Raw genomic sequence first — 26,755 nt, 5'->3', positions numbered from 1 at the left:
ATGCATTATGGGTTGGTTATTTTTGGGAAATTGCAAATTGAAGGAGAAACTAATGGAAGAAGAAAGCAAACGGTGTGCCTGGAGCTTGATATTCTCGAAGCAATCATCAAGATAGATTGATTTTAAACACACGCAATCATGCCTCGTTGCAATCAACATTGGTATAATTAAATCAACCTCTCGAACCACAAAATAAAAAATATTGTTCCATTCCTAATTGATGAGGTAAAAGTTATTACATAGTACGTTGGTAACTTTGGTGTATATATAAACCTCTAAGCACATAGAAAAACCAGCAAAATCTATTCATCTAGTTCTATTTTTTTCCCTATACGTTCAAATCTTTTCTTTGGCACCTATTATTACCACACAAAATTTTCTCTTTAGGATTTTCCTCCTCATCTTTCTTTCTGTCCAATTTCAAACCTTCAAGGTTCAACCTCAAAGCTTGAAACCACATGAGGATCATCAAGTCAAGAGTCTTGTTTTTGCTAAAAGATACCTACATGCATATGGCTATCTCAACGATGATCAAGATGATGACGTGGAGTTAGGAATAAGGAAGTTTCAAGAATTCTATAGACTAAATGTTTCTGGAAAACTTGACCTTGAAACGATCAAGGCAATGGCACGTCCAAGATGTGGCGTACCAGATCATCATCATGTGTCAAGTACAAGCCTTGTCAATGATTCAAAGTATGCCTTTTTCCAAGGAAATCCTACATGGCCTCCTTCTAAGAGAAGCCTCACTTACAGCATCGACACTACCAACAACGTTGTATCAATAGATGATTTGAGACAAGCTTTTATTCGGGCATTCGGGCAATGGACCATTGTCACGGATTCGAAATTCACGTTCAAAGAGGTTCCTATTGGATCCGACATTGTGATCGGATTTTATAGTCGTGATCATGGTGATAACAATCCATTTGATGGCCGAGGTGGTGTTCTTGCACATGCTTTTGCACCGACGGACGGAAGGATGCACCTTGACGCAGATGAGCCATGGAGCGTTGCGGTTCCGACGCCGGCCGGCAGTGTCGATTTGGTGTCGGTGGGTGTGCATGAAGCAGGACACCATCTGGGACTTCATCATAGTCAAGATCCAAATGCAGTGATGCATGCGTTTTTAGGCATAGGAGAAAATAAGAGGATTTTGAATCTTGATGATATTGCAGGCATACAAGCCCCATACCCTAATTAAGGAAGTCTTTGGATAGGAGAATATATGATTTGTGACAAAGGGATAGAATATTATCAAGTATAACTGCAGTTGTTATGGTTCTTAATAACGTACGTGTTTATTTTGATGATTTATTTTTATCTTTATTTTGTTTCAAAAAAGCAAGTGTATCGCGGGAATAATTCAGATTTTATTGAAGTAAAATATATCATTGTTCATAGCAATGTAGGTGAGCAATGTCAATAATTAATCACCCTTTTATATATATATATATATATATAAAGATTTTTGATTGCATTTCCTAATCCGTGGGGTCCGGTTAACTGTGTCTTGTAAAAGTGCTTACTTCCAAATTCCAATAGATTGATACATAAAGAGGCATGACTCATGGCAATGAACATTCTCATATATATAAATAAATCATTGGCTTCTACATAGTCAATTTATAACATATAAAAAAAAAATCTATTTTAATAAATATAAAATAAAATCATACAATAAATGTTTTAACTTTGGAAAGCCTTGAGATCTTATCACCACCCTGTTAAGTACCATGATGAGACCGGAAGATGAACCCACATAATGCTGGACAGCGTGATTTCAGAAGGAAGATGACAGTTATGGACTCAATTCAACGGGTTGGGGAAGGGGATTGACGCGAGGAATATGCAAGAAGGCAAGAGAGGATTTGATTAGTATTATAGTAAGCATATATCGTGCAGGACATTTAATGAGAAGTTTAATGAGGAGAAAAATACGAATGGGATTGAATCAAATATTAGCTGGTTTAATGATTTATTTATGTTTATTTTGTTTCTAAAAGAAAGTACATCGTGGGAATAACTCAGATTTTATTGAAATAATTAAATATGGCATTGTTCACAGAATTATGAACAATGACGGTGGTCCTCCTTCTATATATAAAAAGATTTCGACCACCTTTCCAAATCCATGTAGGAACGCAACAGAACCAGGGTCAATTTTAAGGGGGGCCAAAAATTTTTAATAGAAAATAAATAATTATATAATATATGAAAAAAATTAAGAATGGGCAAAGTAAAATAATATATTCCTTTATAAAATATTTTTTTAAAAAATTAATCTTTTAATCTTTTAAATTTTAATTTAATTATAACTTAGTCCCTCAATTTTTGTTAGTTCTCTTTTTTTTATGTTAACTTAAATCCCACATCAAAGAGAAAGTGAAGGGTATTTTATTAGAGCAAGATATGAGCATATTTCTTTTATTTTTCTCATTTGATAAGGATAATTATTTTAAAAAAAATTAAAAAATAAGGACCAAATTATAAATGAGTCAAAAGTTGAGGGACTAATTATAATGAATCATAGTTGAAGGAGTAAGTTATAGGTGAATTAAAAGTTGAAGTATTAAAAATTAATTTTCTCTTATTTTAAACATGTTTCACTAAAATTCATAAAAATTTTAAAATTTATTAACTTTATATAAAGATTTAAAAAGTTTTAAATTTTCACCTCGTCAAATACTTCCTTCAGTCTTTTATTTTCTCTCATTTAATATTGATTCAAAATATAAGCAATTTAATACATGTAAAGAAAATTTTCTATTTCACCCCTTATATTTATTAATCCATATCCTTGTGTAAATATATCTTTCACTCATGATGAAGTGCATTAGTAATTGGGACTAGGGGTAATAAAATATATATATATTTTTGTGTAAATAAGGATTTTATCAGTATGTAAATTTTTTTTAAAAACTACTTATATTTTGAATTAGGGGTAGTGTACATCTTTTAATAACCTTTTTTTGGGAAAAATTATACTAAGATCCCACAGGAATTTTAATTATAAAAAAATCTCACAAAATTTTAAAATAATTCTCAAGTCTCATGGCTTCAATAGTAATTAAATTTTGATATTCAGTTACCAAATAAAATAATGTTATTAAAAAACAAAAGAATCAATTACCATTAAATGAGGTCACTTTAACGACGCCATAGACATTGGATATTTTCCTCCCGCCGCCGTGAATCCTGTGCTGCCCGGAACTGGCAAGCGCCATTTCCACTTCCATCCTCTCCGCCATCGCCGGAGATTATCCTTCCAGAACCATCGTAAGAGGAAACTTTACAACCACTAATATTCTTTCCCTCGCCATTTAACGCTCCTCCTTTCAAAATCTGACTCTGTTTTAGTTTCTTTTTCTTTCTTTATCATTAATCCTTCTTCCATCCTTGGTGAAAGTTGCCACTCATGGTATTAAGGTCACTAACGTCTCTCCTTCTCATCGATTAGTCGCATACATCGCCACTTGTCTCTAATCAATACTTGCCTTTGATTCATAGAGAATTCGTCAAGAGCCACATCAAGATAAGGAGAGGAGAAGTTCTCGATTTCGGTCTCTGTTGGGTATTTATCAACGTACCTGTAAGTGTTGAGTGTTGCTCCAGTTAACCCAAATTTTGCCATTAGGAAGCAACTGAAGTTGAGTGATGCATTCTGGCAATGGAGGTACGTGCCATAACCTTAAATCCCTCACCCTCAGGCTTTGTTCGGTTTGTAAAGCATCGGCGCCGAATTGGGAGTGGCGACACCCCACCATACCATTTTGAGCACCGTTGATGAACAAGAGCTGTTCATTGGGTAGATGATAAGGGCATTTTTTATAGATAAATATGCATATAAATTTTGGACTATGTTTGATTTTATTTATTAATATTTTATCATTATTTACCTAATTTATATATATATATTTTTTCTTATCACTTAATTATAAGATAAAAAAAATTTTAACACAAAATTTACTCATCTTCTTGTTTTTATATTGTGAAGAAATAAATAGTAAATCACTTAAATAAAATAAAGAACAGAAGACAACTAGGACAATCAAATATCATATATTAAAGAATTAAATAAGAGTTGGGCATGATCTTGATGGATTCTGAGCTTAAGGATGATGATTTAATTATAAATAAACCACCCGAGAGCCTCTCAACATATCCAATCTTATATCTAAAGACTAGAAGGCATATTATGGCGTCTGGAAGAGTGTTCCAAGCTAGGAGCCTTCTCTCCTCTTTTCTTCTTTAAATTCTTTTTATATCTTTTATTTAGATTGTAGTTTTGACTTTATGAGTTCTTGCTAAACTTCTAATTAGGATAGAGAGTAGTCTGATTGGATGGATTATATTTTATTCTTTATTTGATTATTTTTTTTTCTCATTAAATATTGAATTTTATCTATGAAATTTATGTTCACTTTTATATTTATCTCCCTTATTTTAATTACTTTTCATATAGACGGTTGCTATATAGATTGTTTGTGGGTAGTTTCGTGAATTGAAATGTAAAAAACATACCTAGACCTAGAGATATAGACACATTTAACTAGATTAGGAATAATTTAAAAGTTTGTAGTAGCTTAGATTGTACCTTTATGGTTTAGTTAGAGAGTAGAATTTAATGAAAGTTAAATGAAAGTTAAATTTAACTTTAATTAAATATATTATAATATATTAAAAAGTGATTAGAATACATTAATAACGGTTGTCACTAACTTGCCAAACATATAACAATGCCACAGAAAGTCTTGGTAGTGCAAAGACAGCTGACAAAATGATGCATATTTTCGAGAAGTTAGCTAAGAATTCTCGACAAAAAGGAGACAGTGGTCAAAAGATGCTGACACATGAAGTAGGCACAAGACCTATTACTACTATGACACCTTCTTAGTTTGATGAATTAAATAGGAACCTTTGTAACCTTATCTCTAGCATTCCTTTTGTCACATCTACTGCACCAATGAATGCTGTTAATTATGATCCTTGTTCTTTGAAGGAGAATTATAATGATTTGGTTTGAAGAGGCTTACTACATGGGAATTAATCAAAATCAGCCTTGAAATTAGGGTTGGAAGGATAACCCTAACTTCTAGTTGAAGATTAGAGAGGACATTAAGCTAATTGAATTCAATCAACAACAAGAGCACCTATTTTGTAATAACCCAAGAAAAAATATAATAATTTAATATGTTATTGTAGCATTTTAATTATAGTTATATTAATTCTTAGGACAATTATAATAAGAAGAGAAGTTAGTGTAGTGGAACTGTGTAAATAACCCATACATTTAAGTACAAGCTTCGAGTCTATAGAAGCACAAATGGAGGGGGTCTATTTTTCTTGTGATTTAAGCTTTATGAAATTACCATTCTACCCTCTCCCTCATCAAATGAAATTTCTCCTTTCTCTTCCTTATTCAGTCGGCGTGTAGAGAGAGAGAGAGAGAGAGAGAGAGAGAGAGAGAGATCTAGAGCCTTCAGTTTTGCTCTCTATCCTTCTGCCATCACCGATCCTTTTCTCTCCCTTCTTCATTTCTTGTTGTCACCGATGTTAGAGGAGACTCGTCACTGCTTAGCGATGTCTAGGTGCACCTTTATATCTTCTAACTCTGTTTTTCTTCTTTTCCGTCTATTGCTGCTCTCCCGTGTCATTTACGTTCGAGAGGTTGCAGGAATGAGAGACCAAGTTGTCAGAGCTGCAGTGGTGCTATTGTGATCTTAGGTTGTTGCTGTTGATTCGGTTGCTTTTCTTTCTTATGAGTAGCATCCATTTTTCCTATCCCCTGTTCAGCTAAGAGTTTCATTTTTTCTTCTTCCCATAACGTGTGGCAGCATTGGGCCCTCTCCTTTGTTCAGTATTCAAGAACCTCCTTGATAGGGACGCGGAAGCAGAATCGTGCTAGTTTAGGGACAGAACCCTGAAACAACAAAAACACAAGAACAAAAAGAAAGGGACGAAATTTATGACGGAAATAAAGAAAGGTATGAAGTAAACAATAGGATAATGATCAAGGAGAAGATCCTCTAGAGCACCTGCCTCTAGGAACCTCAACCTTCGAAGACACCACAAGAGTTGATCATGCTCTTGATCACGTCGATTTCTCACACGGGATACCACCACAAAGCACTAAGGCTCACAAGAGTTATAAACTCTAAAATGAATAATTTCATTCAACTTCTCTGTTTACAATAGGGAGCATGCCTAATTTATATAGGCTCATAGAAAAAATATTTCCTAAAATTAAAACCCTAATTTCCAAATACTAAAAGGAGAAATAATATAAAATAATGATAAAATATTCAGCCACATAATTTAGGAGATGTGATCCTAAAATTATGGGATTATAAAATTTAGAAATTAATACTATAATTAATTCTAACCTTTGACTAGACTCAAAATAGAAAATCAAATTAAAGGACCATTAAAATAGGAATTAATTTAGGAGACAATCAAGGGATCATAAAGGATTTAAAATCACGCCACCCTTGACTTCTTTACTAAGGTTTCATGCCTCCTTGCTTGCAAGAGGCTTAACTTGTAGTCTTCATTGCATTCGGCTAAGGTCTGCATCTCTTGGGCTTGACTCTTCATAAGTTTGGATCCTAAATACATTACACACGTATAAATGCTCTCCTTTGGGCTTGAGAGGAGTGCCCCAATGCTCTCCAAGCTCTTGAACTTCTTGCACAAGTCTAAATAAGGCTTGCTTCATGGCTTTAGTTCAGGCTCTTGTCATTGGACCTCCAATATGTTGTAATGGGTCTTTAGGTACGTTGGATTAGGAGTATTGGGTTCCTTCTATGTCACCATGCTCATGATTACCATCCTCAAGCTTCGTTGCCATTAATGCTATGTCACCCGTGCCATAGGGTCCATCATTCCCTCCCAGTTGGAAAGGATTCGTCCTCGAATCTGCAGAATCATATAAAGATAAATCAGAAACATTAAATGTGGCACTAATATTGCCATAAGAGCTAGGAAAATCAATCTTGTAAGCATTATCATTAATTCTTTCCAAAACTTGGAAAGGTCCATCTCCTCGAGCTTGAAGTTTGGACTTCCTTTGATTAGGAAATCTCTCTTTCCTTAAATGTAACCAAACCCAATCTCCAGGCTCAAAGATCACACGTCTCCTGCCTTTATTAGCTTGCTTGGCATATTGCTCATTCTTTCGCTCTATGTTTGCTTTAACCTTAGCATGTAAGTCCTGCACAAACTTAGCTTTTTTCTTGCCATTAGTGTTAGCATGCTCAGAGAAAGGCAAAGGTAAAATATCAATAGGAGATAATGGATTGAAACCATAAACAATTTCAAATGGAGAATAAGAAGTAGAAGAATGAACAGCCCTGTTGTAAGCAAATTCAATATGAGGTAAACAATTCACCCAATTCTTCAAATTCTTCTGAATTATTGCTCTTAATAATGTAGTCATAGTTCTGTTAACTACCTCAGTTTGACCATCAGTTTGTGGATGAGCAGTAGTGGAAAAAAGTAACTTAGTCCCTAATTTATGCCATAGGGTATGCCAGAAATGACTAAGAAACTTCACATCTCTGTCACTCACAATAGTCTTAGGTAAACCATGCAAACGAACAATCTCTTTAAAGAATAAGTCAGCAATGTTAACAGCATCATTAGTCTTAGCACAAGCAATAAAGTGTGCCATCTTAGAGAACCTATCAACAACAACAAATATGGAATCTTTGCCTGCAGAAGATTTAGGCAATCCAATTATAAAATCCATAGAGATATGTTCCCAAGGGTGAGAGGGGACGGGTAAAGGAGAGTAAAGTCCATGAGGTTGGATCTTAGATTTTGCCTGTCTACATTTAATGCATTTATCACAAACAGATATGACATCTTTCCGCATGTGAGGCCAAAAGAAATGATCAGACAAAATAGCCAAAGTTTTATCTACACCAAAGTGTCCCATCAAACCACCACTATGTGCTTCCTTAGTAAGCAACTCACGCATAGAACAAATAGGAATGCATAATTTATTTTTTTTAAAAAGAAATCCATCAAATTTAAAGAAATCACCAGATCCATGATTTTCACAAGATTTTCAAATATTTTCAAAATCAGGATCAGTTTTATAAAGATCTTTTAGAATCTCAAAACCAAGTAATTGAGCATGCAAATAGGAAAGTAATGTATACCTTCGAGATAAGGCATCAGCAACGATATTTTCTTTACCTTGCTTATGCTTAATCACATAAGGAAAGGTTTCAATAAATTCCATCCAGCGAGCATGTCTCTTGTTTAACTTACCTTGAGACTTGAGAAACTTTAAACTTTCATGATCAGAATGAATGATAAATTCCTTGGGCCACAAATAATGTTGCCATGTTTCTAAGGCCCTCTTTAGAGCATAAAGCTCTTTGTCATAGGTGGAATAATTCAAAACTGCTCCGTGAAGCTTTTCACTGAAGTAAGCTATGGGCTTAGAATCCTGCATTAAAACAGCACCTATACCAATACCAGAAGCATCACATTGAATTTCAAATGCTTTAGAGAAATTAGGCAAAACAAGTAAAGGGGTATTAGTCAATTTATCCTTTAGGGTTTGGAAGGCCCTTTCTTGTGTTTTACCCCATTTAAAGGTCGCATCCTTCTTAACAAGTTCATTAAGAGGGGCAGCAATGCTAGAGAAATCCCTAACAAATCTCTTATAGAAGCTTGCTAAGCCATGTAAGCTTCTCACTTCACTTACATTCTTAGGGGTTGGCCATTCACGAATAGCCTTAACTTTCTCCTCATTTACACGAATTCCCTGTGATCCAACAACAAATCCAAAAAAGATAACAGAGTCCATGCAAAAGAAACACTTTGAAAATTAGCATATAACTTATATTCCCTCAAGATGTCAAACACATTTTTAAGATGATTCATATGATCAGTCAAAGATTTACTATAAATCAGAATATCATCAAAGTAAACCACAACAAACTTGCCTATAAACTTCCTAAAAACATGATTCATTAATGCCATAAAAGTGCTAGGAGCATTAGTCAAACCAAAAGGCATAACTAACCATTCATATAATCCAAATTTAGTTTTAAAGGCAATTTTCCATTCATCACCCTCTTTCATACGAATTTGATGATAACCACTTCTAAGATCAATTTTAGAAAAGATAGAAGCACCATGCAATTCATCAAGCATATCATCAAGTCTAGGGATAGGGTAATGATACTTTACAGTGATTTTGTTGATTGCTCTACAATCAACACATATCCTCTAAGATCCGTCTTTTTTTGGCACCAAGATAACAGGGACAGCACAAGGGCTAAAGCTCTCACGCACAAAGCCTTTCATCATCAATTCCTCTACTTGGCGCTGGATCTCCTTAGTCTCTTCAGGGTTAGCCCTATAAGCAAGCTTGTTTGGAATAGCAGCTCCAGGCAAGAAATCTATCCTATGCTCAATTCCTCTTAAGGGAGGAAGTCCATCAGGAATTTCATCAGGGAATAGATCTCTATAATCCTGCAACAAAGAGACAACACTAGAAGGCAAAGTGGGGTCAAAAGTGTTAGTAGAAAAATAAATATTCTTGGAAATTACAATAAGGGCTTGCTCACTCATCAAAGCCTCTTGAATCTTACTTTTCCCACACAATAATATTTTTTTTCACTATTTTCCTTCACTCCCACCATTCTATTTTTTTCTTTTCTCACCTTCTCAGCACTCTTTTTCCTCTCTTTTGATTTATTTTCAAGTAAAGTAATACTCTCTTTCTTTTCTCTCTCACTCATGCCACAATCAAGGAGATATCTCCTTTGCTTGTAATCTTGAGTAATCTTTAGTTGATCTTCATAGGCTTGGATGGGCCTAAGAGGATTTAATACAACAGTCTTGCCTTTAAAAGGCACCTTGTAACAATTTCTAAAACCATCATGAGTAGCCTTACTATCAAATTGCCAAGGCCTACCTAATAACAAGTGTCCAGTAAGCATAGGGGCTACATCACATAATACATCACAAGTATAAACTCCAACAGAGAAAGTAATCAACACTTGCTTAGAAACCCTAATTTCAGCAGAATCATTCAACCATTGCAATTTGTAGGGCTTAGGGTGTGGAATTAAAGGTAAATATAATTTATCTACAAGTAAAGTGCTAGCGACGTTAGTACAACTACCACCATCAATTACCATGCTACACACTTTCTCTTTGATGAAACATCTAGTGTGAAAAATATGCTCGCGTTGCTCATGTTCATCATCCTCCTTTGGTTGAATATTGAGAGCTCTTCTTGCCACCAAGATAGAGTCAACTACACCATTGCATTCAAGCTCATCATTTGATTCATGGGAGGTAGAATCATCATCAACATTATCAGCATCATCTTTATCACTTTCATGCACACTATCATAGCCACCATCATCTCTCAAAATCATAACCCTTTTATTGCTACAATCTCTCGCCATGTGGCCCACACCATGACATTTGAAACACTTAATAGGAGAAGTGTTAGATGAATAAGAAGAAGGTTTAGGGTTAGAAGTTTTACCCTCATACTTGATCTTTATTTCTTCTTTGGCCTGGGATGTATCTTTGGCTTTGGAATCCTTCCATTTGGAAGTTGTCTTAGAGTCTTTACAAGAGGACTTGAAACGTTTGTTCTTATTTCTCTGCTCCAACTTTATAGCCTTGTGTATGAGCTCTTCCTTGTCCACAAAAGTGTACAAGTCAAGCTTATCTCTCAACTCTGGCCTCAAGCCATCCATAATTCTTGACATTGCTTCACGTTCATTTTCTTGAATGTTTGCACGAAACTTCAAGATATTCAACTCGTGTACATACTCCTCCACTGTCATAGATCCTTGAGAAAACATTCTCAATTTTCTATTCAGCTCTGTATAGTAGTAGCTAGGGACATAAGCCTTTCTCAAGTACCTTTTAAGCTTCTCCCATGTTTTAATAGGCTTTTTCCCAAGTTGGCTTCTTTTGTACTGTAAATCTTGCCACCAATAAACAGCATAGTCAGTGAAATTCAAAGAAGCAGTTTTTACCTTCCTTGACTCAGAAAAATCAAGAGTCATGAAGATTTGGTCCATCTTCATTTCCCAATCAAGGTATTTTTCTGGATTGTTGCTACCCTTGAATGAAGGATACTTTACTTTTTGGTTCGGTAAGTCAACACCACGCTTTGAGTATTTCTTTCCCTTAGGAGAAGGGGGTTCTTCATACTCCTCATCATCGCTGGGGATCTTATACTTCTTTCCTTTAGAAGAGGAAGTCTCCGGCTCATCTTTATCCTCTTTATGGAACCTATGATCAAGTTCCAAGCGAAACTGCTGCAACTGTGTTTTGATAAGTTCTAAAACAGAGTTCATATCAATACTAGGAGATTCATCCTTCTCTCTTCTATGTTGTCTGCCGTTGTCTAGGCTAGCCAAATTGAGGTGAGGAACTTTAGACCTTTCATTTATTGGTCAGCTGTACGTGTGAGTGTGTGCGCGCACTGCTGTTGTTGCTCTGTGTGTGTAGTTACAACACTTCATTTGTCGCCTATGTTGTTATAGAGAGGAGAAGATTAAAATTTTAAGCTTGAAATCCATCTGAACTTGATAATAATGTGTGATAAATGTGATTTGAGGGTTGAAGTTTCAGGAATTCATCCCCTCTGTTACTGTGACTATACATGGAATCAGTTAAGATGAGCACCATGTTGCTCAGCACCCAAACACTGCCGTGTGGCAATGTTTTTTTTTTGTTTTTTTTAAACTATAAATTTATTATAATAATAAATAAATATTATAAAATTATTATTTTAATATTTAATAAATAAATAAATATTAAGATATTAAAATTAAATATGAATAGATTAACTCATTAAAATATGATTTGAACAGTCCATATATAAATTTCGATCTTAACAGTTCAGAACTGCATTGAAAATATTAAAATTAAAAATAAAAATATTTTTTTGTTTTATTGATTTTACACAGTTGTTTATCTATGAGAGATAATATCATTCAAAGCATAGTCAGATATTAAATATAAGTACTTCTCTTAATAAAAATTCAAACATTGATTTATCACAGTGTAAAAAATTAGCTCATTTTACTAGATTCAACTCTTATTTTAAATTATTCAGCTCTCAATGCTTAGACCAAAATTTTCATTCAAACTATTTAGGTTCAATTTTAACATCTTAATATTTATTAGTTTATTAAATATTAAAATAATAATTTTATAATAATTATTTATTATTATAATAAATTTGTGGTTTAAAAAAAGGAAAAGAAAAAAAAACACTGCCAAACGGCAGTGTTTTGGTGCTGAGCACCACGGTGCTCATCCTAGATGAGCACCAAAACCAAGTCCGACTATACGTGCATGCATAGAAAGGAGAATTTTAATTTAAATGGATATTGTGGTTGTACAAAATAAAGCTCCTATTGGGATATAGGCCTTGCTTATACCAAAATAGTTGTGTCAAATCATAACTTTTGACAATTTCCTCATGTAACTAGAAGCAACATGGTTCAGGCAAAACGAAAGTCCATACATTAAAATTCACAAATTAATCGTCAGGCTACTGCTCATTGGTAAGTCTAAATTTTTTGCCAAACTAAAAAATCATAATTGAATCTAGAAAAATTGTATGAGGATGCATTGAAATTCTCTTGGAAGCTATTAAAGTCATTTACATGAGAACTATGAGCACTTTGACCAATTAGCAAGAGTTTGTTCCAGCTTAACCAGAGGTCTTGAGTTTGAGTCTTGGGAATACAGCAGCATAAGTAGCTAGGGGTATCCACCCTTGTGGTGCTTGTTATGCCTTAACCCAGGTTAGTCTAGGTCCCATTCAATCCTCATAGCTCAAGTAAGGCAGGCTCGAGACATCAGGTGCTCACGCAAAAAAAAAAAAAAGGTCCTTTACATGGGAAAAATACATTGTTAACTATTTTGCATCCCAAACCGTACAATTTAATCAAACTGAAGCTAGAGTTAGGTTAAAATTAACCATTAAAAAAGGATAAAAAGGAAAAGATAGTTTACTAGGGACCAGTCTGTTAGTTCATTGCATCTATAATACACACACATATTGTTTGTGAGAAATAGAACATATTGGCATTTGGTTCATTTATATCTTCATTCATATAACATTCGGTGATTTCATTACTTGTATTTGGTTTTCTTCCTTTTTCAGTGTGGCTATTTATAAATTTTGGTCCTGATATCTATGCATGTAAAGCTAAGGAAAGGAAACCTGAAAATTACCCTATGAAGTTTTTTTTAACTCCGTTTTCTTTTAGAGCATATAATCTGTATTCTAGAATTTTCAAACTCTGCTCAAATTGCTTGGGGCACCAAAAGTTCTCTCCTCTAACGTACTTTAGTTAACTATGTTATAGGAGAGGTAAATCAGCATGCATACAATAGAATCACTCATTTTTTACCCAAAAAAAAGGAAGAAGAAAAAAAAATTGGAAGAATGAAATTGCTCTTGCTTTAAAATGTCATGGAACACATCGATTTTAAGATGAAAATTCTAGAATCATTTGTCTATATTGCTGGAGCCAATCGAGTTGCCTAGCATTCATTTTATTCTGGCATTTCAAATGCTCCTTTGTATTGTGTCACAAAATATCATCACTTGAGGCAACCTGTTTCTTGGAGGAAGACAATAACTTTCTATTTAAGAAAAATCATTTCATTCAAATAAGCAATACTTTTGCATGAAACAAGTTTTTTGTTCTGGTAGCAAGATTTTGGATACATCTATTTTTAAAATTTTGGATTGAAATCCCTTATTTTATTAAGTTATCAAATTAGCAGATCACTTCTATGATTGCTGATGTATTGACAAGGTGGCTAGATGAGAAGTCATCCAATTTCCTAGTTCTACTTCCTAGAAGTTTCTTGATATGCATTATTTATATGATATATTCAGAGCTATTTTTGACTGTTTCTGACTTACACAATTCAACATGATTTAGATTCAGAATTAAGAAGTTGGTTTGAGTAAAGCCTTCAATTATCAATTGATAGGAAATTAGTCGCTTATCCTCAAAATTACACTAAAGCTAACCCTAATGCAATATAGGGCCAACCCTAGGTCATCTCCCAAGGAATGGTTTTAAGTCTAATTGAAAGTTATCTAGTGAAATAAATCAACCAAAGTTTGTAGGAATTTAGTTATCTAGCTAATTATCTAAACTAATTACCTAATATGCAAGTAATTAAAATGCTAGTGAAAGTGAGTGAAATGAACTTCCTTTTTACAATAATGGAACCCTAGAGATTAGTTGATTTTGGACTCATTATCTTCTCATGATTAGGCTAAGTTTAACTTCCCTTTCCTCTTGACTAAAGCTGTCATGACTTAAGAAAATTATCCTAAGCCAATTAACCTAATTAGCTAACCTCCCTAGGTCTTAGATTAAAGTCCCTAGTTCAATTAACCAATTGGTGAAGACATTAGCTAAGTGATTCACTCAAAATCCTCTCTCAACAGCCATAGTCAAACACATAAATTGAGCAACCACAAGATTATGTCAAGCTACTCAACAACACAAGCATTAACACCACAAGATTATGCAATATTAACACAAGAAATTCACTAATTGAAAAACACAAGATTATGTGCCAAACAAAGAGTGGCAAAATTCAGTCATGGCTGTCCAAGGAAGAAATTAAATGAAACAATCCTCTCTCTTTACATCAACATCAAATTCAAATTAGAATTTATAAGCTAAGATGATTAAACCCTAGATTAAGGAATCTAACCATCTACTAAAAAGAGAAGAGGATAGGAAACAAAAGAACTTAGCCAATTTGAAGCTCAAGACTCATCCTCCATCTTCATCTCTCTAGGATTCCACAAAGAAACTTAGCCAATCTTCATCTTCAAGAACCCTAGTGATTGCTTGTGAAGGCCAAACTCCATAGCCTTGAATGATGAAATGAGCTTCAATCCTTGTGAAAATGGAAGGGATGGAATGAAAATGAAGAGGGGAGAAGAATGGTATGAGTTTTGTGGAGGTTTGGTGGCTGAAAATGGAGGTTAGGATGCTGGAAAATGAAGAACAAAAGAGAGAAAATGAAGAACACTATGAACAAGAGAGAGAGAATGTGGAAGATGAATGAGATATGTGTTGGATCCCATTTGGGACTTAAAATGGCGTGCTCCTTGGTGTCTCCCATCAGCTGAAGCTTAATTAAAATAAGGAAAAAGAAATTAAAATGTAAATGGGAGCCTTGTCACACTTGCAAGGTGGCAACTTCCTATTGGTTTGTAGATGATTCCAATGTGTGCCTAATTTCCCATGTGTCATCCACATCATTTTAGCTGATCTAATCCCTCAAAATAATCATAATTCACGTGCAAACCATCAGCCATTGTCCTCAAGGAGTGTTGACCTCAATTGCCCAATTGATGCACAAGTCACATGCCACCTATGTCACATAAATCACATAATTCAATTAAATAGCATATGATATAATAAAATCTAATTCATGTCCAGAATTAAATTCATAATTAGAAGGGAGAATTTATTAAATTAATCAAGTTTCAGGCTGCACAAAATTATATAAAAATTTTCACACAAAGGCAAACCAAAAACTAGGACAAACTAAGACACTTAAGAAAGTGTTGACTTTTTTATTTAATTACTCCCAAACTAAAATGAATTTTAAAAATATAATTTCACCATTCATCAACTGGACATAAAATGCACTTTGTCAATTTTTCTTGTACATTTTCTCAAAAGTTCATTTTTTGGACCAAAATGCCCCTAGTGCACTGATCTTAGAAACTTAGGCAAAGTTCCAAATCTAATGCAATGTGTGCACTTGAAGGTGATAAATCATTAATAAAATGGTCCTAATTGACAAATAAAAGTGGGTAACAAATGTGTTCTATCAATTCCCCCACACTTAGCTTTTGCACTCCGGGCAAAATCAAGTGAAAAAGGTCCCAAAAGAAACTATAAGACAAAGAAATAAAAGAAAAACATTGTTTCAAGTCACTAAAATACTAGCTCATGAACTTCTACAAATTATCAATCAATGTGGCAATAATTATGAAAGAATTATGCACATCACAAACAAACCCTTCAATGTCAAAGAGTAAGCCTCTCTAGGTTAAGTGTTTGCTCTCATCACTCAAAGTGTATAAGGTATTAAATTTCACTCAAAATTTCTTAGGATAAACCCTACTATGAATTTGTAACCCTTCTACATCTCCATCACTAAATAACACTTGCAATCAAGAATCAAATGGACTTTATTAGGTTCTGATATAGGTAATGAAAGGATGTCTAAGAAATGCATGTATATAAAAAAAAAATAGGGTTAGCATCAAAATAATGCTAAATCAAGATATATCCCCTTAATATGCAAAGCATAACCTAACTCAATTGAGTGAACACCTTAACACAATAAGGATGGAAAGAAATGATAAGAAATAATAAAACAAATGGAATGGATGAGCTAGGCAACTTTTTATTTTTATTTTTTTTTTTTTCTTCTTTTTTTTTCTTTTTCTAGCAACTTTATTTCTTTTCTTTTTGACTAATTTTTTTTTCAAATCTATCTTTGTTGTTTTTTTTTTGTTGCCCCTAACTCTTTGAAAACAATGGAAGTAATGGATAGAGAAATGATAATAGGCATCCACTCATTTGATCTAGGACATGCAATGAATATTAAAAAGACATATAAAAGTGTAACATGCATTCCTTGGGGAAAAATAGGGTGAATATTTTTTTTTTTTTAAGAATCAAACCAAAGGCTCAAAGTGGCTAACAAAGGATAATAAATAATAATAGGTTGGCTATTTGGCTCTTAGCTATTTTTTATGAATGCCATCTCTCATCTCCTATCAAACAAGTGCAAGATATATGGTCTTAATTAAGAAGTGAAACAAATTCTAGAGGGTAACATCACTAAGGAATTAATCACACATGAGTGTTTAGCCTCTTCCATGAATGGGTAATATGCCACTCTAATCCATTAATTCAAGGTAAAAGAATGTTCATTTCACACCTATTCAATCCTAAAAATTACCACATCTCAAGAATCAAAATATCCATTCAAGAGCTAGGTAATTAAGTAACCTCAAACAAAACAAAACAAAGAAATTTTTTTTTTTTTTTTTTTTTGCAAAACCAAACAAAACCAAACAAACAAAACAAAATGTTTATTTCTCTCCCCCACACTTAAATCATGCATTGTCCTCAATGTATGTATAGACTAGTGATAAAATAAGGTGAGATCAATAATGAATGCATAACAAAAGTGTGGTGCAGATATTTTTTTTTTCAAACTAAAACACAAAACAAAGAAGTCAAATAAAGCAAATAAACTCTAATTTTCCTACTAGGTTCATCTCCCCCACACTTGAACTATACCTATCATTAAATATATCAATTAAAGGAAGGTAAAAGCTCAAGGTTAGAGAGATACAACCTTATCATGGTGGTTCAAAAACATGTTGAGAGAAGTCCTCCTCCTTTTGAAGTGATTTGGCATCTTTGTAGAGCTTGCATAGGTGACCATTGATTTGCATAGTGGAACCCGTGGCTTTATTCAAGAGTTGCAAAACCCCATAGGGAAACACCTTGGTCACTAAATATGGTCCCTCCCACTTAGACTTCAACTTGGCATGCTTATGAATAAACCTTGTTTGGAACAAGAGGACTTGATCTCCTTCTTGGAACTTTTTCCTCAAGATTAGCTTGTCATGAAGGATCCTTGTTTTCTCCTTATAGATTCTAGAAGACTCATAGGCATCCAACCTAAGCTCCTCAAGTTCTTGCATTTGAAGAAATCTCTCCTTAGCCGAAAGATGGAAATCCAAGTTTAGTTTCTTGATGGCCCAATAGGCCCTATGCTCTATCTCCACAGGGAGGTGGCAAGCCTTTCCATACACCAATCGAAAAGGAGACATGCCAATGGGAGTCTTATAAGCGGTCCGATAAGCCCACAAAGCATCCTCCAAGTGTAAAGACCAATCCTTCCTATTTGTGTTCACCACCTTGGTTAGGATTTTCTTGACTTCTCTATTTGATACTTCGGCTTGGCCATTAGTTTGGGGATGATATGGTGTAGAGATTTTGTGATGCACTCCATATTTAGCCAAGAGAGCCTTCATCATCTTATTGCAAAAGTGGGATCCTTGGTCACTTACCAAGGCCTTAGGAACTCCATACCTACAAAAAATATTAGATTTGAGAAACTTCAAAACAATCTTAGCATCACAAGTTCTAGTAGGAATGGCTTCAATCCACTTTGAAACATAATCAACACCAAGTAATATGTACTCAAAACTAAAGGATGGTGGAAAGGGACCCATGAAGTCAATGCCCCAAACATCAAAAATCTCACAAAATAAAATGGGTTGTTGAGGCATTTCATGTCTCTTACCCCAACTACTAACCTTTTGACATTTCAAGCATGCTTTACAAAATTCATAAGAGTCTTTAAACAAGCTAGGCCAATACAATCCACAATCTAAAACCTTCCTAGCTGTCTTATTTGAGCTAAAATGACCACCACATGCATGAGAGTGACAAAATTCAAGAACAGAAGGCACATCAACATCATCAACACACCTCCTAATCACTTTATCACTACAAATCTTCCACATCAAAGGTGGTTCCCAAATGTAAAATCTAGACTCTCTTTTCAATTTTTCAATGGCAAAACGTGAAGCACAAGGAGGCAAGACTCTACACTCAATATAGTTAGCAAAAGAGGCATACCATGGAGGCTTAGATGAAATGGCACACAATGCCTCATCAGGAAATGAATCACAAGGAATAGTAGGGTTAGAGTTTACCATAGTAGCTTTTAAATGAGGTAGTCTAGACAAATGATCCGCTACTTGATTGGTAGAACCACTCCTATCCCTTATCTCCACATCAAATTCTTGCATTAAGATCACCCATCGAATCAAGCGAGGCTTAGAATCTGTCTTCTTAAACAAGTACCTCACAGCAGCATGGTCAGTGTACACAACAACTTTAGAGTTAAGAAGATATGATCTAAATTTATCAAGTGCAAAAACAATAGCAAACAACTCTTTCTCAGTTGTGGTGTAATTAACCTGAGCTGAATCTAGGGTCCTAGATGCATAAGCAATCACATATGATAACTTGCCCTCTCTTTGACCAAGCATAGCTCCCACAGCAAAATTAGAAGCATCACATGACAACTCAAAAGGTAAAGACCAATTTGGGGCTTTAAGAATGGGAGGGGAAATGAGCATGCTTTTCAAAGTGTCAAAACTCCTTTTGCAAGCATCATCAAAAACAAAATCAACATCTTTTTGTAAGAGTTTAGACATAGGCAAAGCAATTTCACTAAACCCCTTTATAAATCTCCTATAAAAGCCTGCATGTCCCAAAAATGATCTCAAATCTTTCAAACAAACAGGATATGGCAAAGAAGCAATCACATCTACTTTGGCCTTATCCACCTCTATGCCATTGGAAGAAATCAAATGGCCTAAAACAATTCCTTTATCTACCATGAAATGGCATTTTTCAAAGTTAAGCACAAGCTTCTTTTCAATGCACCTACCAAGCACTTTATCTAAAGAATGCAAGCATGAATCAAAGGACTCACCATACACAGTAAAATCATCCATAAAGACTTCCATGCAATGTTCAATAAAATCACAAAATATGGACATCATGCATCTTTGAAAAGTACCAGGTGCATTGCAAAGACCAAAAGGCATCCTCCTATAGGCAAATGTACCAAAGGGGCATGTAAAGGTAGTCTTATCTTGGTCACTAGGAGCTATAGGAATCTGAAAATACCCACTAAACCCATCTAGGAAGCAATAATGGGACTTGGAAGCCAATCTCTCAAGCATTTGATCAATAAAAGGCAAAGGAAAATGGTCCTTCCTAGTCACATTATTGAGCTTCCTATAGTCTATGCACACTCTCCAAGCATTTTGAACTCTAGTTGGAACAAGCTCTCCTTTCTCATTTTTTACCACAGTAATCCCCCCTTTCTTAGGTACAACTTGGGTTGGAGACACCCACTCACTGTCAGCTATAGGATAGATGATCCCAGCACTAAGTAGCTTAACAACCTCTTTCTTTACCACATCTAAAATCAATGGGTTAAGTCTCCTTTGTGGTTGCCTAATGGGCTTAGCATTGTCCTCAAGAAAAATTTTATGTGTGCACACAATAGGGTCAATACCAGGAATGTCAGCCAAAGTCCAACCAATAGCATGTATGTTCTTTCTCAACACATCAAGTAATGCATTTTCTTCCTCAAGAGATAAAGAGTTAGAAATTATTACCGGAAGCTTCTCATTCTCAATGAGATATGCATACTTGAGATTGGATGGTAAAGGCTTCAACTCCAAGGTAGGTGGCTCTACACAAGAGGGAATGAGCTTCTTCAAGTCTAATTTGGTGGAATATTCCATGGTACTATCTTGTCTTTTAGGCTTGTCACTTGTTTTTGATTTCTCCTCTTCTTTCTTTACAGCCTCCCCCTTTTCTTGCAACTTGTCCTCAAGTGCTTGGACTTGAGCCACGGCCTCGACATGTGAAAGTGTAGAATTTTCCTCCAATAGCTTGGGAATCCTAAGAACATCAAGCTCGAGTGGAGAAAAACTCATAGATTCGGCCTTAATGGCTTTAGTACCTACAACACAAGAAGATATACCCTTCTCAAGCATTTCAAGATCAAGCATAGGAGATATTTTAAACAAATCATGAGAAGAAGTAGTTGCATCATTCAAGCATGCATCAATCTCTAAACAAATAGGACAACTACATCCATCAATACATGTAGTAGTAACAAGAGACAAATCATCATCAACATGTGAGAAAGAATCAAGCATGTGAGACTCACAAGCATCATGAAGCAATAACTCAATGGAACTTACACCTAACAAAGAATAATCCTCAAAAGGATGTTTCATTGCTTCATATATATTAAAAATAACATGATCCTCTCCACATTTCAAAATCAAACTACCTTTTTCCATGTCAATCAATGTACGGGCAGTCCTCATAAATGGCCTTCCTAAAATCAAAATATCATCCCCACTCCCTTCTTTTGACATATCAAGCACATAGAAATCCACAGGAAATAATAGACCTTTAACACAAACCAACAAGTCTTCTACTACTCCATGTGGTCTTCTAACACTTCTATCCGCTAATTGGCATATCATAGGTGTCTTATGCATGCAATCAAGACTCAAGGCATGATAAATTGAAAGAGGCATAACATTAATGGCTGCACCTAAGTCTATCAATGCATGAGAAAAATGTGTGTTGCCAATCTTGCATGGAATTGTGAAGGAACCAGGGTCCTCACATTTTATAGGGAGTTGAGGCTTCATGATAGCACTCACAGATGAGGGTAATTGTACCCTTGCATTAGGCCTAAATTTTCTTTTATTTGTACAACAATCTTTCAAAAATTTGGCATACTTAGGAAAGTTCTTAACTACATCCATCAAGGGTACATTAACATGAATCTTGTGGAAGAAATCATATACCTCTTGATCAAATTGTCCCTTTACTTGCTTAGGGACCACTTGTGCTTGTGGAAAAGGAAGCTTCTTCATAATCTCTTGACTTTGCTTTCCTTCTTCCTTCCTTGAACTCTCCTTTCTTGTTTCACTTTGCTCGGCCTCTCCCTCTTTTTCCTTACTAAACAACTCGGCCATAGTCCCCTTTTCCACCTTAGATGGTGGTTGCTCACATATGATCTCCTCAATGTTTTCATCCTCATCATCTCTACAAAAAGATGCATCATTAGGAGCAAAAGAAGAACTAGAAACATTAACATCAATTGAAGAATTTAAAGAGGGCTTCTCGGCCTTCCCTTGTCTTTTGTCTTCTTGTACTCTTTCTCCCAACTCCTTGCCACTCCTCAATGTGATAGCATTAAGATTAGCTTTAGGATTAGCAACGGTGTTGGATGGTAATGTAGAGGCTTGAGCATTGGCTGCACTTAATTGGTTAGCAAGCATATTCATTTGAGAAGTAAGGGCATCAATTTTAGAGTTCATGTTCTCACACTTGTTACCCATACTCTCTACCTTGTTCCCTAAGCCATCATACATGTTTTTATACAAAGAGTTCATTTCAATCAACTGCTTACGTAACACATTCACATCATTAGAAGAGTTCGAATTAGAAGAACTCTCAATTGGAACAAGCCTCCTATCACTATAAGAATTAGAAGAAGGTGTAAGAGAATTACCACTTGGATTGTAGCTTTGAGAAGAGCTACCTTGAGACAAATGAGGTGGAGGGTCACGGCCAAAGGTGTTTTGATAGGATCCTCTTTGTTGATTGTCTTGTAAAGCCACATTTGGATTTGAATAGGAGAAATTAGGATGGTCTCTCCATGAAGGGTTGTAAGTATTAGAATAAGCTCCTTGCCCTTGCCTCCCACCATAGGATTGTTTTCCATTGTAGATAGCATTTACTTGTTCAAACTTAATAGGACAATTGCTTTCTACATGCATAGGTGAGTCACAAAAAGTACAAGAATAAGGGACAAGTGCTTGAGAAGTACTTACATTGCTCACTTGAGATATTTGTGGAGCCAACATTCTCCCAATCTTGGCAGCTAGCAAGTCCACATATGAATCATTAAGAACTGAGGAACCTACCATATTCACATTTCTCTTTTCCCTTGTAGAGTATTGAGCACCACTTGAAGCCATCTTGTCAATTAGTTCCCAAGCCTTTAAGGAAGTGAGGTCAATCAAGCATCCACCACTAGCGGCATCAATGTTAACTTTGTCTCTTGGAATCAAGCCCTCATAGAAATATTGGACTAAATTCTCACTAGAAATTTGATGGTGTGGGCATTTAGCCAAAAGGCCTTGGAATCTAGTCCAATACTCATAGAGACTCTCATCCTCTCCTTGTTGGACCCCATAGATTTGCTTTCTCAAATTGGTGACCTTGGAATTTGGAAAGAATTTATCTAAGAAGAGTCTTCTTAGCTCAGCCCATGTGCTCACTTTCACATAAGAAGGGTAGTTGAAATACCATTCCTTTGCTAAACCTTCAAGAGAAAATACAAAAGCCTTAGCTTGAACATCATCAACATTTACATGCATAGGCTTCATAGTATCACAAACCAATAGGAAAGTATGCAAAAACCTATGACAATCCTCTCCTGGTAACCCATGAAATTTAGGCAATGCATTAATCAAGGAGGATTTAATTTCAAATTGAACATTAGTAGGAGGAACATATAAGCCATAAGGATTATCATGCCAATTAGGTTGAGTTAATTGCCTAATGCTCCTCTCCTCTCTAGGGTTATGCAAGCCTTCAAATTCATTATTAACATGGCCATCATCATGCAAATTCTCATTCCCATTCCCATGGCCCTCATTATGCACATGCTCATGTCCTAAGATACCTTCCATTGTTGAATTACAAACCAAATGAGAATCAAGAATAGGTTGTGATCTTCTCAATCTAGAAATAGTCCTTTCAATTTCTGGATCTAATTCAACAAAAGAGGTATGTTTTCTTCGGGTCATGCACTAATCAAGCTCAAGAAAATTAAGAACAAAGAACAAGCTAAACTAAAATGCAAATCAACATGAAACAATTCAAAACACACAAAAGCAAGAGAAATAATTTTTTTTTATTAAACTCAATAGCAACAAAATGAAAAAAAAAATAACACCAAACAAGTAGAAAGAGAGTTAGAAATGCTCAATCAAGAAGCTTTGGCAATTCTGGAATTCGCACAGTAGGCTCTCTGGAGACAGTGAACTTGTGAATTTTCTATCAGCAAATCCACATGATAAATTCCCCTGAAACTTTTATGAGAAACACAAGAGATATACAGGAAAATTATATAAAACTTTTAGATTAAAAATCCTGCCCAATCGTTCCCAGAATTTTTCACAAGTTGGTCCTCAAGTCTGGAGAAACAGGATTTCGTCCAGAAGACCTTCAGAGCTTCTAACAAACTTTCAAATAGGAAAATGGAAAAATTGAAGAAAATCCTAAACACAAGAAACAAAGATAAGACAGCGATAAGAAAAATGAAACTGGAATCAATCAATTTGAACGCACAAAGAGGAAGATATGCTAACTCAAATTGAAACAGGGTTTTGGAAATCCTCTGTAATGGCTCCCTGGACCTTGTTAGATTGTAAAATTTCCACAGGACACTTCCCACGTCCAAAATTGACCAAACCAATTTTAAAGTGAAGCTAGGATATAGAGCTTTCAATAAAATAAATTTCAAGTTCAAATTCCCTCAGACTCATTCCCAGTTAATTTTTCAATTTCAGACAGAGACACTAGAAACAGAGTATTTTAGCTCTACACCAAACCAACGAAAATTGCATTAATTTTTTTTTTCTTTTTCAAAACAGAATAAAAACACTCAAAACACACAAAAAACACTAAACAAAACACAAAACACAAATTTTTATAATTTTTCAAAAAAAATTTTCAGGAACACTAAAAATATAAATTAAGTACTAAACAACCTTAGAATTAAACTTAAACCATTCCCCGGCAACGGCGCCAAAATTTTGATAGGAAATTAGTCGCTTATCCTCAAAATTACACTAAAGCTAACCCTAATGCAATATAGGGCCAACCCTAGGTCATCTCCCAAGGAATGGTTTTAAGTCTAATTGAAAGTTATCTAGTGAAATAAATCAACCAAAGTTTGTAGGAATTTAGTTATCTAGCTAATTATCTAAACTAATTACCTAATATGCAAGTAATTAAAATGCTAGTGAAAGTGAGTGAAATGAACTTCCTTTTTTACAATAATGGAACCCTAGAGATTAGTTAATTTTGGACTCATTATCTTCTCATGATTAGGCTAAGTTTAACTTCCCTTTCCTCTTGACTAAAGCTGTCATGACTTAAGAAAATTATCCTAAGCCAATTAACCTAATTAGCTAACCTCCCTAGGTCTTAGATTAAAGTCCCTAGTTCAATTAACCAATTGGTGAAGACATTAGCCAAGTGATTCACTCAAAATCCTCTCTCAACAGCCATAGTCAAACACATAAATTGAGCAACCACAAGATTATGTCAAGCTACTCAACAACACAAGCATTAACACCACAAGATTATGCAATATTAACACAAGAAATTCACTAATTGAAAAACACAAGATTATGTGCCAAACAAAGAGTGGCAAAATTCAGTCATGGCTGTCCAAGGAAGAAATTAAATGAAACAATCCTCTCTCTTTACATCAACATCAAATTCAAATTAGAATTTATAAGCTAAGATGATTAAACCCTAGATTAAGGAATCTAACCATCTACTAAAAAGAGAAGAGGATAGGAAACAAAAGAACTTAGCCAATTTGAAGCTCAAGACTCATCCTCCATCTTCATCTCTCTAGGATTCCACAAAGAAACTTAGCCAATCTTCATCTTCAAGAACCCTAGTGATTGCTTGTGAAGGCCAAACTCCATAACTCTTGAATGATGAAAATGAGCTTCAATCCTTGTGAAAATAGAAGGGATGGAACGAAAATGAAGAGGGGAGAAGAATGGTATGAGTTTTGTGGAGGTTTGGTGGCTGAAAATGGAGGTTAGGATGCTGGAAAATAAAGAACAAAAGAGAGAAAATGAAGAACACTATGAACAAGAGAGAGAGAATGTGGAAGATGAATGAGATATGTGTTGGATCCCATTTGGGACTTAAAATGGCGTGCTCCTTGGTGTCTCCCATCAGCTGAAGCTTAATTAAAATAAGGAAAAAGAAATTAAAATGTAAATGGGAGCCTTGTCACACTTGCAAGGTGGCAACTTCCTATTGGTTTGTAGATGATTCCAATGTGTGCCTAATTTCCCATGTGTCATCCACATCATTTTAGCTGATCTAATCCCTCAAAATAATCATAATTCACGTGCAAACCATCAGCCATTGTCCTCAAGGAGTGTTGACCTCAATTGCCCAATTGATGCACAAGTCACATGCCACCTATGTCACATAAATCACATAATTCAATTAAATAGCATATGATATAATAAAATCTAATTCATGTCCAGAATTAAATTCATAATTAGAAGGGAGAATTTATTAAATTAATCAAGTTTCAGGCTGCACAAAATTATATAAAAATTTTCACACAAAGGCAAACCAAAAACTAGGACAAACTAAGACACTTAAGAAAGTGTTGACTTTTTTATTTAATTACTCCCAAACTAAAATGAATTTTAAAAATATAATTTCACCATTCATCAACTGGACATAAAATGCACTTTGTCAATTTTTCTTGTACATTTTCTCAAAAGTTCATTTTTTGGACCAAAATGCCCCTAGTGCACTGATCTTAGAAACTTAGGCAAAGTTCCAAATCTAATGCAATGTGTGCACTTGAAGGTGATAAATCATTAATAAAATGGTCCTAATTGACAAATAAAAGTGGGTAACAAATGTGTTCTATCATCAATATGGGTCTGTTGTGCGTTATGCTTCCATCTAGGATGTAATTAATAGTGAATATCAACCTACAACTCACAAGTCTTTTATTCTATAAAATAGAATCACTCATGCATAAAAATAGAATCACACATTTTTCTGACCCCCGAAAAAAGAAAAAAAAGGAATGAAATTGCTCTTGTGCATGCTTTGTTCAGCATATTTATTCTATAGGTACTTCTTCTTTTGCCCATTTGCCTTACATTATTTGATGATGTTCTTTTTCTTAGATATCACCACATATTTTCCATTCAAAAGCATATCAGTTATATAACAAAGCTTGTTAATTTGCAAAAATATAGACTTGGATGACAGGC

The 26,755-nt window shown here is 34.8% G+C and overlaps 2 protein-coding genes and 1 non-coding gene across 3 annotated transcripts; 2 read left to right on the top strand and 1 right to left on the bottom strand.

Moving 5' to 3' along the window:
* Positions 1-1,204, top strand: LOC129323174 (metalloendoproteinase 5-MMP-like). The gene is made up of 2 exons (XM_054969798.1): positions 1-72; positions 434-1,204. Exons 1-2 carry the CDS (start codon positions 1-3, stop codon positions 1,202-1,204), a joined length of 843 nt encoding a protein of 280 aa, XP_054825773.1.
* A 16,833-nt stretch (positions 1,205-18,037) lies between these two features.
* LOC129293206 (uncharacterized) lies at positions 18,038-20,797 on the bottom strand. Its single transcript, XM_054931029.1, has 2 exons — positions 20,282-20,797; positions 18,038-18,170 (listed from the first exon to the last, which is right to left on the bottom strand). Exons 1-2 carry the CDS (start codon positions 20,678-20,680, stop codon positions 18,156-18,158), a joined length of 414 nt encoding a protein of 137 aa, XP_054787004.1. The 5' UTR covers positions 20,681-20,797; the 3' UTR covers positions 18,038-18,155.
* A 2,008-nt stretch (positions 20,798-22,805) lies between these two features.
* LOC129296748 (small nucleolar RNA R71) lies at positions 22,806-22,912 on the top strand. The gene has a single exon (XR_008589917.1). It is a non-coding gene; the product is annotated as a small nucleolar RNA R71 (small nucleolar RNA).
* The last annotated feature ends 3,843 nt before the right edge of the window (positions 22,913-26,755 follow it).

The sequence above is a fragment of the Prosopis cineraria genome, unplaced genomic scaffold (genome assembly GCF_029017545.1).
Source record: "Prosopis cineraria cultivar Desert tree isolate PC_DT_omini unplaced genomic scaffold, ASM2901754v1 PC1, whole genome shotgun sequence".
Lineage (NCBI taxonomy): Eukaryota > Viridiplantae > Streptophyta > Magnoliopsida > Fabales > Fabaceae > Prosopis > Prosopis cineraria.
The sequence above is the reverse complement of the archived record's forward strand: the minus strand, read 5'-3'. Positions and strand labels throughout refer to the sequence as shown.